This window comes from Montipora foliosa, chromosome 2, assembly GCF_036669935.1.
Source record: "Montipora foliosa isolate CH-2021 chromosome 2, ASM3666993v2, whole genome shotgun sequence".
Lineage (NCBI taxonomy): Eukaryota > Metazoa > Cnidaria > Anthozoa > Scleractinia > Acroporidae > Montipora > Montipora foliosa.
In genome coordinates, this window is record NC_090870.1 from 17,237,834 (window position 1) to 17,252,833 (window position 15,000).

The window sequence follows — 15,000 nt, forward strand, 5'->3', positions numbered from 1 at the left end:
CCTCTTGGAGACAGTGAGGTGTAGCCGTGACACGTCGGTCATGCTCTTCTTTCTTGGTCAACCCCATGGACGAGGATGTCGTCCATTTGACAGATTACTCCTTCTACATCTTTAAGGATTTGTAAAATTGTTCGCTGAAACATTTCTGGCGCGGAGCTTATGCCAAATGGGAGGGGATTAAAACAGTAACGGACATAGGGGGTTACAAATGTTTTCAGCAGTTTCGATTCTTCATCAAGGGGTAGTTGCCAGAAGCCGCTGTTTGCATCGAGCTTGCTGAAGATACAACTTTTTCCCAACTTGGCTAGACTTTCGTCAACGGAGGAAATTGGATGAATTTCTCGCTGTACTGCTTTATTCAACTTGGTTAAGGCAACACACAGCCTGACCTTGCCGTTGGGTTTGGGGACTGGGACGAGACCTGAGCACCAAGTAGTAGGCACGGTTATTGGTGAAATGACTTCCTGCTGGAGCATTGAGTTTAATTCCTGTTTAACCTTTGGCAGTAGAGGATAGGGGATTTTCCTCTTCGTGTAAAGGCAATGTGACTGAGCGTCAGGTCGCAGTGTTATGTGAATTTCTGATTTTAATTTCCCCAGGCCCCTGAACAGTGATAGGAACTCAGCTTTGAAATAGGCTGGAGTCTGATTGACTTCGTTGATTTATTTTCAGTGCGTGTTACTGGCGCTAACTTAACACGTGCCTTTCTTCTTAGGAGTGGACATGGTTGATCTGGTATGACAAATACAGGTTCGGTGATATTTTCCTTACGGTAAACGAGTTTTGCATTGAACATACCAATAACTGAAATTTGAACATTTCCAGTGCCTCGCAGGGTGTGATTCGATTTAAGCAATTCCTGATCTTTTAACCATGGGGTCGGGGCACCAATAACCGCGACTGCTGCACCAGTGTCTAATTTGAAGCGCGTATTTCGGCCATTAACTCCAAGTTGGGCAGTCCAAGCACCCCCGTTGGTCAAAATTTCTCCAAGGAATAAAGCTTCGTTCCAATTTTCCTGCCCTTCATCTTGTTGGAGCTCGTGTACGTTCTTTTTGTGGTGGTAGCGCTACGACAAACACTTTGAAAATTCCCTCGTTTTCTACACTTGACACAAGTGGCATCTTTAACCGGGCAAACTTGGCGGTGGTGTCTCTCACGGCCACACCATACATAAGATGAGGCAAACTTTGGAGGCTCTTTATTAAGCAGTTTTCTATTCCCGATTTTCCCTTGAACTGAACTTGAACTGGTTTATTTTCTCCGCGGACGAGATCACTGATTTGTACTCTAGATTCTGCCAGACGGCTCATTTGAACAGCTCCTGCCAGTGTTAAGTTTGCTTTTGACTGGAGTCGATCCGAAAGTGAATCATCAACAACCACTACGACGATTCTATCTCGAATCAGGTCATCTTTTAATGCACCGTAGTTGCAATTTTCCGCTAATCTGTAAAGATCCTGGATGATTGTGTTCACAGATTTTCCTGGTTTCTGCGAACATTTGTTGAACCGCGTTCTCTCCACAATAACATTACGTCGTTCAGCAAAATAGTCGTTCAATGATGTTTTAATATCCTCATACGAGACACTTTCTTCGTCTATTCGAATCGTTTGGATAATATCGTCGGAGCTGTCACCCATAGCATAAAGGAGAGTACTGACCTGTTTCTGGTTTAATGCCCTGACGCTACTCTCTACCGGTCGAATCGGCGCAGCCCCTTTGGCCATGCATCGGCTGATTGCGGAGTACTCGCACTTTCAAACGTTCCGAGAGGAGAGATTTGCGTGGTCATTTAGGCTTGACTGATTGTCTCAGCGGTGGGTGGGTCAGTTTCTTCGTTTCCTCGCTACCATGTAATAAACTTGGTCTTTAATAGTATGAAAACATGGAAAATACAAAATGGCGGATCTCTCTGAGCACATGGTCCCCAACATGCAACGGGGCATTAGCCACATCTACAAGCTGAAAGTCGTTACAATGAACACCTAATACCACACTTATAATTTCACCAACCCTACAGCCAGTAAAAATAAACAACCTGGGAGCTCCGCTTTTAGACTTGGATAAATCTATATATTACGAAACTATATCCGGGACCTGAGTGGCGTATTTTCAATGGATATTGATAGCGTCATTTCCTGCCTTTTGCATGGTTGTTAGGGGTTGTTTGCAAACAATCATTGAAAGATTCGTGAAGGTCTCTCATGCTGACGTAAAATCCTTCTCTGAGAAACAAGAAAATACTAACACCAAGAATAAAACTTCATACAACTTAAAACTATTAAAGGAGGTCCTTGCAAGTGAAGAAGAAATGCGAAAATTGAATAAGTTCCTGCCGCCGCGCCGAGCGGCGAAAATTCGCGATAAAGTTTGTGCTCGGTGTTAGAAAGAAAATTTATGAGTAAAACACTCCTGTCTATATATATATAGGAAAAAAATAACACTTAGCTCAAATATATGAATTTTATGTTCTCGTGGCAAGAAAAATATCCCACGAGTGCGCGCGGCGAAAGATTGCAATATTCTTCTTGTCACTCGAACATAAAATTCACATCTTCTCGCCACCGTAAAATATCCTCTATTTATTTTTTTCTGAAGCATTTCAGCGGTCCGGAATCCTAAATCCTTGAATCTGATTGGCTAATAACGAGCTCTTGGACGGTCCAGCATTTTTCCATCCAGACCGGTTGCCTAGTCCGGAATTCGCGGGAAATCTTAAAGTAATTTTTCTTTTACTACGGTGCGACAAAAAGTTGGATTTTACCCCTGCCTTAAAATGCAAGTTTTCGCTTACTAACCGTTGCAAAGAGAAGGAAAAACATCAGCAATGGAATGAAAGGCTTGGTTATTCTTCAACAAGGCGAGTATTCACATGTTTTTGCTGACAAAAAATTGCTGGTTTGCTGTTTTTCGAGTTGTTGGTTTTCTTTAACTGTTGACTTCTTCTTCTTCTTCTTCTTCTTCTTCTTATTATTATTGTTATTGTTATTGTTGTTGTCGTTGTTATTGTTATTGTTATTGTTATTGTTATTATTATTCGATTCGATTCTCTCCAGTTATCGGGTGTTCTACTGGGTAATGTTTATTGTGTCTCAGCAACTTCCCGTAGCTTAGAGACACAACACTTTCCGCAACTTGCAGCTTGAAGCATCCACTGTGTGCTCTCTCTTAGGTAGCCATGAAGGGATTTGCTCTCCTTTCTTACACACCCCTCGATGTCGATCAGTCCTCTTCCCCCTTCCTTTCTCGGTAGGTACAGCCTCGCAACATTACTCCTGGTGTGCAGACAGCCATTCATTGCCAAGATCTTCCTAGTTCTTATATCCATGTTGGCTACCTCATCCATTGCCCAGTCCACAATCCCCGCACTGTGGCGTACTACACCTACAGCCCAGGTATTGATGCCATCAATCAAATTTCGTCCATTGAGTTTTGATCTACACAACTTCTTGACTTTTCTGATATACTCCTATGTTATCTTGCCTTTCATGTTGGTGTTGAGAGTCTGGTACAACTGTAAGATGCCAAGGTATTTGTAGCCTTTCTCCTCTATTTCCCCGATATGCTGGTCGTCGGGTAGTTCTATTCCGCTACTGCCAACTTGTCTTCCCCTTCTCATTTCCAGGACAGCACACTTGTCTAGCCCAAACGACATCCTTATCCTTACTACTTGAACAAGTGAGTCTAGTTGATCTTTGCTAGCTCCGTACAGCTTCAGATCATCCATGAATAGTAGGTGGTTAATGGGCCTCCTGTCCTTTGCCAGTTTGTATCCAGCTCGCACTTTTCGTAGTACTAGGCTCAAGGATAACATGATCACTATAAACAGTAGTGGTGACAAGGAGTCACCTTAAAAAAAAATTCCTCTCCTAATGTCCACCTGCCCGAGAGCCATTCTTCCTGATGTCAATACTGTTTTCCAGTTCACCATGCTGTTGCTGATTATAGAGATCATATTCTTGGGAGCCCCAACCATCTCCAGGCATTTCAGGATGCATGAATGCAGCACCATATCATGTGCCTTCTTGTAGTCTGTCCAAGCCATTGACAAGTTTGTCAACCTTCTCCGGCAGTTCTTCAGGATTGCCTTGTCTACAAGCAATTGATCTTTAATTCCTCGGGTTCCCTTCCTGCACCCCTTCTGTTCACCTGTTAGCAGTCCATTCCTTTCCAAGTGGTGGTATAACTTCTCTCCCATAACTCCTGTCAAGAGCTTCCACATCATGGGTAGGCAGGCAATACGACGGTAGTTGCTGGCCTGGGCACCCTTCACTGTATCCTTTTGTATCAAAACTGTTCTTCCCCTGACCATACACTCTGGTACATTCCCTTGACATATACAGTCTTGCAAGTATTCTTGCAACCTGAGTGCAATCCTGTCAGTTTCTTAAACCAGAACCCCTGAACAAGATCGGGCCGGATGCCTTCTAGTTTGCTGTCTTGATCACTCCATTTCAAATATCCTGCACAGTGAGGCTGGTATCTTGCACCTCTATTGTACTGAACTCCACCTCTACATCCTCTAGCCAAGGTGCTCTCTCGTTGTGACCGACTTCCTCCGACCAGATCTTGCTCCAGAAGGAGGTTGCTTCTGTGGGATCAGGTAACACCGTTTCTCCTCGAACCTTTCCATTTACTGTTTTGTAGAACAGCTTCTGATTGGTGGTTGTGTTTGAACTGTTGACATCTCTCGTCGTATCTTTTGATCTTAACTCCATCTGCCTTGATCTTCTGTTTCAACATGCCTGAGACATACAAAGTGCCCCTTTCGTCAAGATGATATTTTCTGTTCAACCTTTCCCTCTCTCTTTGTTTCAATCTCATGTTTTCTCTTCGGACTTCCTCAATCCTGGTCAGGTCTTCTCGCCAAGTTTCGATATTCTCCTTAATTCTTCTCTTCCACAATGGCTCTTCTGTTCCCTTTGCTCCCGTTTATCATTCCCACTCTTTCTGTAGTAACATATGAAGCTGCATACATTAAATAATTCAGTTCAGTGATGTTGTGCGTCTGAATCCTTTTGACGCCTTTATTGATTTTTCCAACTTCTGCTTTCAGATTCGTTCTTTCGCATGACTTCAGTGATGGTAATCCAATTCTCTGTTCTAGTTGTATAATTTCTAGGATCCTGTCATGAAGGGCTTCCAGTTCTGAGCTAATCTCTTCTTGTAATTCTTCAGCAGTGAAAACTCTGAGTTCCTCTTCACGTTGGTGTTCTTCTTGGGTATCAGATGTGTTGCATAGTCTGGTGTATCTGTGGTAAGAACCTTCGTAGTTTCAGTCCCCTGATGTTCATAGTCTGGTGTATCTGTGGCATGGAGCTCTGTACTTTCAAACGCCTGATGTTCATGTCTTACTCGTATGGCTTTTTTTTCTTGCTCCACAGTCTCTAGCCACTTCTTGTTCTTAGTCTGGCGTACTTGATCAGCCAATCTCTGCTCGGTGACTTCTGTTAGTTCGTTGTTGATGTTACGGGCTTTCCACAGGTCTAGCAATCTTTTTCTGTACTCTCGCCTCTCTGGTTCACTCCTGATGTAACATTCAAACAACCGTTTGTTATCCTCCTTTGACCATCCTAATCTCTTCTGTTGTTGTTCAGCAGTAGCAGGTGACGATCACTACAAGCTCCAGTCCCGTTGACGTCGTTAGTGTGAAATTCAATATTTGACAATCTCTCATCAAATGAGGTTGTTGTAACTCTAACACGGGTGGGTTTTTGGGTTGTTGGCACTTGGCAAAGGTGCCACCCAAGACTCTAGTGGGCGGGAGCGCACATATTCCCGTGGTAGGCTAAGGCACCAACTTGTTCTACCCCAGTGTCCAGCTATTATTATTATTATTATTATTATTATTATTATTAGTATTATTATTACTATTATTGTTATTATTGTTATTATTATTAAATTTCTATTGAGCAAATATTAATATAAAAGTTTCATCGGGTATTACAATATCATTAGATATCTATGTTCAATAATGATTTAATGTCAAACTACTTGCGGATCTAAGACTATATTTACCTTTCTGTTTGATGGTAATCAGCTCACTAAGATAGTGCGGGGCTTACCCGTGTATTAGTTTGAAGGTAATGAGTAAAACGTTACAATCTATACGGTATCTCACTTCCTGAACTGTTGACACGCTGTTTAACTAAAAATGACTAGCTGCAGAGAAGTCCTTTGAGCTTCGTTTTTCAGTTTTTTACTTTTGGAGTTCTATTTATAATGTCGTTCTAGTTTGCTCAAGTTCATTTAAGAAAATACGGATTCGTAGCTGAAACAGTCAAACAAACAAATCGCAGCGCTGTGGAGTTTGCATGAATTAATGTCAACGAGTTTTTCTTGTGTAGTTTTCTAAATTTTGCACCGATTTGTGGACTTATAACGGAGAACAAAGATAATTCCTTAAAATAATAAGAGATGAAGGCAGAGACTGAGGTGTTTGCCTATTTTTAACTAATTTTTTCCTCCTGTTTTAAGAACTTCCGTTTCACTTTCAACAAGACAAAGCAGTTTACAGTACGACGCACCTTACCGTGACCACCTAACAGAGTTTTGTACAAATTGTCCGCCAACCAGGGTGTGTGAATTTGTTTGACAGTCACGCTTCCTTGCAAATTTCGCACAGTTGTAAGTTGAACATCGTGAAATGGGTTGTTGACGTATACACGTAGTTGTCAAATGTGAAAGTTTGTTGGGTGGCCACGGTAAGGCGCGTTGCACTGTAAAACGTACAACATTACTCGCCTGTTTGTACAAAACTTTTAAGTATCATTGTTTAGTTTGCTTAGCTCATTTCTCTGTGCTTGTTTTGAAATTTTAACTGTTTTTTGTTTTTATATTTATTGCACCAAGAGTCATTTGAAGTTCTCTTTTTTCGTTAATGTATCATTTTTCTCTGAGTTTTACCAACGGAGCGCTTTTTTCAATTATAAGTTCAATTTTAACTGTGACAATGCGACGTAGAGCGCGTAGAAAGTCGTTTTGCAAACCAGTTGGCCATGTTCATTTTCAGAAAGAAAACAGAAAACCGGCTTAAGTCGCCCCGTGTATGGAAAAACGGTGCCCTCGGCCTTAAGTACGACCCTCTGCCTGTGGCCTCTTGCCTTACGCCTGACCTCGGGCACATTTTTTCCCTGTACGGACTTCCCAGCCGGTGAATAACATGTATTCATTTCTCGATAATTTAACTTAGGTGCACAGATCGTCCGACCGTATCCCAAGAACATGTTTCCGATAGTTGGATCAGAAGTCCATACTACATGCATCTCCGTTGGAAAAGATGGACCACAGGAAATTGTCAAATTTCAAAGAAAAAAAGTAACTGGAAATTGGCTGGACATTGCTGGCATAGGGAGAATTTATCAAACAAAAAAGAAAGAAGGTAAATTGAATTTTTTTATATGTATGAGGCAGGTTGGAAAGCCCTGCATGCTTGCTCATAGAGGGAAGAACACTATCTCAAGAAAATGTTTGGTTTTTCCAGTGGAAAAATAAGTCCCTTGAAGTGCTGTAGATACCTTGTCTAATGCACTATATCATTTAAATAACTTAAATACAATATACCCTGCAAATCATCGACTTATTATTATAACAGCTAGATACAATTCAGGGCCGTAGCCAGAAAAAAAATATATGACTGAGGCAATGCCCATGGTTACGTTCTCTTCGTCGGTATTTTATGATGAATCCCGCTTTAGTTTAAAAAGTCACGAAAAAAGAAAATGACTGAGGCAAGCGCCTCGGTTTGCCTCATACTGTCTACTCCTCCACTACTCAACCGGACACTCAAGCTACAGTCCCAGACATAATTGTTGGGACACTTTTGCCTCTCCCTTCCCTCTCAATGTTGGTGTCAAAGATTTGGTGACTGAACTGCGATAAACAACATTGAGAGCGGCATGGAACGCACGAGAAGATAATAGAGGATGTTGGCATGAAGTGGCCCAACTATCTATTTATATCTGAGATTGTAGGTGATATCTGGGCGCGTTGGCCAGCCAAGCCACCGTGCAGTTTATAAGCATTGGAATAGGTACAAAAATATTAATGCATCAATTCTAAAATAAAGAGAAAAAGCAGTGCACCAGAGGCGGACACGAAAACCCCTAAAAAAACGGGAAATTTGTACCCCCGACCAAGGCAGTGGTGGGACCCTCGGGGTTCTGGGGTGTTCTACTTGAAAGACACTACTTGTAATGTAAATGAACGCTATCATATATTGCCTAACGAAGGCATTAAACACTAATTCAGCTCGATAGGACAAAAAACGAAACAGGACTTGTGCACGCGGCGAAGGATGACCGTAGTATGGCTCACTCGCTAAACGATCGCCAAATACAAACCACGATCACGTGGCACTCCAAGCGCCTGCCGCTCACAACCAGGCCTCTGCTACGTGATGGCAAAATATCAATTAATGCTAATCAGGATTATCACAAATTACATATGACCATGTTATTATAACAGTTTCAAAGATCAACCATTGCGTTATATTTCTTACATGCAAACTTCTTGCAGAGGGACAATCCTTAAAAACGAGAGCACGTTTGTTGGGAAGCTTTTCTGGTGTCGTTCCCGTAGCCTATTTGTTTTTAGCATTCATAGCGCTAGCAACTTGTTGAATAAAAAGCGCAAGCTTAGAAAATGCATTTATTAACTTGCAGGTGTAAATGTAGAGAATTTTCTTCAGAAAAATAAAAATTATCAACTTGTCTTAAAGTGCGCCTAAACTCAAATATATTTCATCTACAATGTTACGCTCTCCACCAAAAGCAAGCATGTTTTGTCATTCTTACCTCAAAATTTCGCTTTTTATCTGCTGGGAAAGACGCGCAAAGTTATCACCAAAAGCAGTAATTTGGACCCACGACCATGATGTGAGAGGCATGGGTCTATTGTCGATTTTACGTCACAAACTGCTTTGCAATACAAAATTTCTTTGAAAACAGGAATGCAAAGCAATTTGTGATGTAGAATCGAGAATAGGCCCATGCCACTCACATAGCGGTCGTGGGTGCAAATTACTGCTAGTTCTGCCAAGTTTACAAGGCTTGCATAACACAGAAAAAGCGATCGAAATTCTGGGTAACAATGGTGACATATGTTTGCTGTGGATGAGAAGATTATATTAGGAACGAAAAACAGTTGGTTTTAGGTGCATTATAACTAGAAAATTGGTGGTAGCAATCCTTCCCTGTAAATAAAAACTTCAAGCATTGTTTCTCTCGTGCCTCGGAAAGGGTAGATGGCTAATAGGTGTTTTTCCAAATATCACTGAGTGGAGATCCCGAGTGCTTCAGTTCCTTTGAGATTATAACCATTTCTCCTCGCTTCTTTTTGGGACGAAAACTCTCTTTTGGATGACTGAGAAGCCGATAAATTTCTTTAACAACTATTGATGTAGACAGGTAAACCTCGACCACACCTTTTAGACATGAACCATTGATATCCACAGAACAGAACTTCTTGAAATATTTCAAGCCAGACGCATCGTTTTTTTTTTTTTGTTTTTTTTTTTTACATCTTTATAGTATTGAAGGTTGTTAGTATTAATACGGAATTTTGCAACTAAAATATAGCAACTAAGTTAACATAGCTCAGGAAATTCTGCTCATTGTCCAACAGATTTATTATTGTCTCCACAACTGAATCAAACCACGACTAATAAGTCATTCGAGAGGAGACAAAGCTCAAAACGTATCTGGCATATAGGATCAAACGTTCAGGTTTTGATAATCTGAGCTGATCTCTACTATAATAGACGAGAAATATGCTCTTTCCTTTCTTAGCTTAAAGTGCCTATGAAACAAAAAATAACTAAGGCTTATTTGAAAAATCTTTTGAAGAAAGGAAACATGGTGTTCTCATTTTAAAAATATGTCATATCATTGGGAAGATATTGAGGTTTTTATGTTAAAACTGATTGACGTCATCAGTGGTTCCAAGGGGAAAACAAATCACAAAATCTAAAATATCCTTGGAAATGTTACCGCAGTTCTCTTCAAACTTGGCACTAATAATGTTTATCAGTCAGCACCTAAAATGACATACATTGTACAGTTGCCATGGTAACCGTTTTGCTTCCAGATCAAGGTTGTGCGGAAATGGTGTTTCTGCTTTTGCCTTAACCAAATATCATTAGGAGACCTACAGCAACATGGGCTCTATGTGTGTTTTGAGCAGGACTGACAGTCTTGCTTGATTTGAGAGAAAATTTAGAAACTTCATTTATAACCAAAAGGGACTGGAGCTAAAAGTGTTGCCATGATTACGTCATACTCTCCACTTTACTTAAAAGTTATGACTCATGCCAAGTTTGAATCATATCGTTGTCACACTTTGAGAGATATTCTTGATTTTGTGATCCATCTTCCAGCGGAACCACTGATTACGTCATCAATTTGCTAATTTGAATAACACAAAAACTCGAATATCTCTGGAAGAAAAAAAGATACTTCAAAACTGTAAAGGCCATTCGTCATTATTTTGAAACTCTTTCAAATAGATATAAATTGTTTTTTACTTCATAGGCGCCTTAATTCATTTATTGTTTTTACTTTTTCACTCTAGTATGATTTACTTCTTTCATTTATTTTTTCCCTAATTTAACGTACTGATGATGGCGTGGGATTTTTAAAATGCCCAACCCGCCTCGATTAGCTCTGCTACCTAGGTTTGCGCACTGGCCAGGATTATTATCCAAAAATTAATAAAAATGTTGTTTGTTTTGTTTATTCAGATCTTTGAGCGTTTTCTAGTAAGGCAAAAATTAAAAACAGACATCTCCCATTGTGTTGCACTTTAAGTCACAGGGCACTAAGAGAGCACATATACTAGATATGCAGACTTGAGGTGGCTCACTCAGCTGCCGGCTTGAGGACAGTGGTCATAAGATACTTGTCTTGAACTCATTTTAATATTATGCTCTTTTGAGTGAAAACGGCGCAGCAATGGACCTTTCGAACAACAACAGAAGAATGGGTCCTGAGTAAGACCTATGTGGATAAGACTTTTTGAGGGACTTAAATGCGACCAATGATTTTGCTAGCTGCAAGGGATTTTAAATTGTCCTGAAATTTTCTTAAGAAATCAATTTTGACATAAATATATTTCAGCTAAACGTTGTCGGTGATTTTTCATATTTTGCTTTTTGCATTATTTATCTTCAATCAGTTTTTTAAAATATTGTTTTTGACCATTTATTTATACAAAGTATGGTATAAAATCAAAACTCGTCAAAAAATTGAAGAACGCTGACACAGTTTTGTACAACGAGCTGTATTGAAATAGTCCTGAAAATTTGTGCTGAATCGGACGAACACTTGTTGCGTTGTAGTTCCTAATAAGATCAACTCTTAAGAAATATTAATTGTAAGGCCGAGTAAAAGCCAAGTTTTCATGATCAAGTCACGATATTGTCACGACCCTGAAAATGTGCTTTTGAGGGGCTTTTCGAAAATTGCATGGACTTACTGAGATTAATTTATAGTTGCAGTCCATACTTAAACTCAAAATGTTTATATTTCTGCAAAAAAAAAAAAAGCAAAAAAAAGGATTTTCAGAAATTTGATGTTATCGAACCTATGACGAGACCTTAAAAACATTGTTGTTAACAGAACAAACTAGACTTAACATGTGCAAGCCTTGCTCAATAGATGAGGCAATTTCAATACAATTAATTTTTTTTCTGCAGGAGATAAGGCAACCTTGTCGTTGATCATCAAGAACGTGACAGAAGAAGATGGTAGATGGATATATGGATGCAACATGTATTCTTCCGGCGGAGGACTTGCTTCTAGTGTTGGATTCTCGATCACCGTCATGAAAAGTAAGTCAAAGATGAAAGGAGCCAGAATTTTTACACTACACCTTTAGGTGGCCATGGAGTTCGACCAGATAACTTCTTCGCATGACCTTCCACTTTCGTGTGTTAACAAATTTTCTGCAGGCAGTAGTTAACTGCAGACAGTACTGTTTCATCAGTGCAGTGCTGATGCCTAGGATGGAGGTTAAGCTTAAAAAGCCACCCCAAATGTCTCACACATGTGGTTTGTCTAAGCCATGCCAGAGTGCTCAAACTAGCGAGCTAGTGAGCATGGGCAATTCCTAGCGGCAATGACTCATTCCAGTAGAGTGATTTTGAATGATTTCTGTATCTTGTATCTTATTTCTGTATCTTTTATCTTGTATCTTGTCTTAAAGTCCTTACGCAACGAAAAGTACAAGCACGAAACGGAGTTATCCAAACACGTCTGGAATCTAAAAAAAGAAAGTCGGCAATTTTCGATCAGATGGGCCATCGTCAAGCAACTACCAGCCGGCAGAAACGGGAAACGAAACTGCACTCTGTGCCTAGAGGAAAAGCTGAAAGGTCGTTCAAAGAACATTCTTAATAGACGCTCCGAAATGTTTAGTAAATGTCGTCATGTAATATAACACCATTGTTTTAAATGGCACCTTTGTTTATATGCGCTTGTAATAAATTTGAACTGCCAGTTACCTGAAGATCGCCAACCGGGCGTGAAACTTTGCCTTGTGTGTTTACTATATATATATATATATATATTTTTTTTTTTTGAATTAACAAGGCTGGAAATCCAACGATGTAGTCCCAAGCTAGTAGGATCCGAAGGATACACAACGCTTTGCTAGAAATATTAAGTAATTTGAGTGTACAAATAGCGACAGCGAACTACTAGCAGAACCACTGAATGAAAAACATATCGCCGTGAGTGGGAATCGAACCCGCGTCCCCCTGGTTACTAGTCGGGTGTATATATATATATATATATATATATATATATATATATATATATATATATATATATATATATATTGCAATTGCGCATGCTCACTAGCTCGCTAGTTTAAGCACTCTGGCGTGGCTTTATAACTCTGGCACCTGGGGTGGCTTTATAAGCTTAACCTCCATCCTGGAAACTGCCCTGCACTGATGAGGCCCAGAGGGCAGAAACAGTACTGTCTGCAGTTAGAGAGAGCATGTCGTGATATGCTATAGAATGATTCACAAGATACTTGCATAAAATTTGCAGAAAGTGGTTGCATTCCGTTGTGTTTGTATGTATAAATGTGTTAAACTGTTTATTTGCAGAAGAGGATCTACCCATTGCTAGCGTTGTACCCAACAACACAGTGACCTACGGGGACACCGTGAATCTATACTGTTCTCTAAGCCACAAGAACAACGAGGCAACTGTAACAATATCGAAGGCCATTTTCCTTAAAAATGGTATCCCTGTGATGAGCACTAACGACCTGAAAGAGCCTCTCATCGTTGCTAATGTGACGGGAAAGGATGGTGGAAAATACGCCTGCTTTCTCTCAGTGATGTTCTACAAAGAGCACGCATATAATATTACACCAACCGTAACTGCATATTTACACGGTAAAGTCACCTGCCCTTAAATATTAGACGTAAGGAATTCGCCACGTTCGAACTGATCTTAGTAAGAAGGATCGACCGGATAGACAGGAAGATTAGAAGATTGGAAAATTCTATAACCTAGTAAAAGGGATCCACAAATTAGAGGCCGCATAAATTAAATCAATTCAATTTAACTGAAAGGAGAACAAATAAACTGTTTTTGTTAAGAGTGAAAAGGGTTAAATGGGCCATAGTTTTCGAGTGGTAGAAAATATGTTGTTAACTCTCTTTCCCCTGAATTCCAATCGGCCCACATTGACGAGTGAAATCATCTGGCGCTAGACACGCTAAAAACTTCACGTTTGACTCCGAAGAGATCGTAGACACTAACCTTGTATAAAACCTCTCATTCCGCATTAATGTTTCTACTTCCATTTGACAGTTCGTGCCCGATTCCCTATCAAGGAGTCCAAGGTCGTTGCGCATGCGGGTGACAGCATTTCTCTCAATTGCAGTGCTGAAGGCTACCCCTTAAACATAACATGGACCAAAGACAAGCCAGGATCAACTGCTGCTATCAAGGGTAAGCCCTTTAGATTTGCTGTCTTGTGCTTATTAGTGCTTATTAATCATTGGAACAATTGGGCGTGGTTTGCATGTGAAAACTACTTTGTTTTATGGTTTTTTTTTTTTTTTTGTTGAACGATTTTAAAGTAATAAGGGACACTAAACTAATGTAATCCATCGCCTGTAAAATAGCAGCTGAGGCGATAAATTAAATGTTCCTATAAAATTTTGCCTCGAACATTTAGTCAGGAAAATTACAAAGTTGAGCAAAGTTGTCTTTTCCACCACTGAGCAACATTCGGCAATACCGAGGGAATTTTCCAAGCCGTCGTAGGCAGGAATTACAGGGAAATGGTCTTAAGATCCTAAATAAAGGCGAGAACATCGTGAATAGGTAAATTCACAGAGGTGGCTATATAGTACGTACAAACATCGTTTATCTTTGCAAGCTAAGGTCGACTCTTTCCGTTCGATTCATTCGCTCATAACTAAAATTTAAATGTATAGAAAATACTTCATGAAATACAATAGACTTCAAGCTGTAAGTCACTCAAGCAGGATGGCCACAGAGAAAATAGAGACTCTTTTGGAAAAGGCGCTCCATGTTCTGCTGGCTTAACTAATAGCGTGCAGTGTAAAGTGCTAGTTTTCTACCCATATGAACCATGTGAGCGTTAATGAGCCCACACAAGGACGGATGAAAACTCTAATCAGGGTGGGAATTGAACCCACTACCTTCGGATTAGATCACCGCTGCTCTACCGATTGAGCTACAAGGTCAAATGTCAATGTCACGGCAATGAATATGTACAAGTACAAGGAAGTGTTGCGTTTTTGCAAACGTTGGCCGTGTAGCATTTATATTGCACGTTCTGGGCTTTACAAGAACTGCATCATGCACGCAGTCACGTTCAACTCTCAGTCAACTAATGATCCATCATTACTAGCAAATGTGAGAGGCAAACTGTTAAAAATAAAACAATTATTATCATTAAGTAAATAAGAGTCACGGTTGGCATAATTATAAGCCATCAAGGTAACAAAAT

General features: G+C 40.2%; 1 protein-coding gene across 2 annotated transcripts in view; it reads left to right on the forward strand.

Moving 5' to 3' along the window:
* The window catches only part of LOC137992576 (peroxidasin homolog), a 30,510-nt gene that overhangs the window by 11,014 nt on the left and 4,496 nt on the right, over positions 1 to 15,000 (forward strand). For both annotated transcript variants that reach the window (XM_068837972.1, XM_068837973.1), the window contains 4 exons: positions 7,196 to 7,384; positions 11,696 to 11,830; positions 13,115 to 13,408; positions 13,830 to 13,970. In XM_068837972.1, the coding sequence (XP_068694073.1) occupies positions 7,196 to 7,384; positions 11,696 to 11,830; positions 13,115 to 13,408; positions 13,830 to 13,970 (759 nt within the window). The remainder of the gene's footprint in view (positions 1 to 7,195; positions 7,385 to 11,695; positions 11,831 to 13,114; positions 13,409 to 13,829; positions 13,971 to 15,000) is intronic.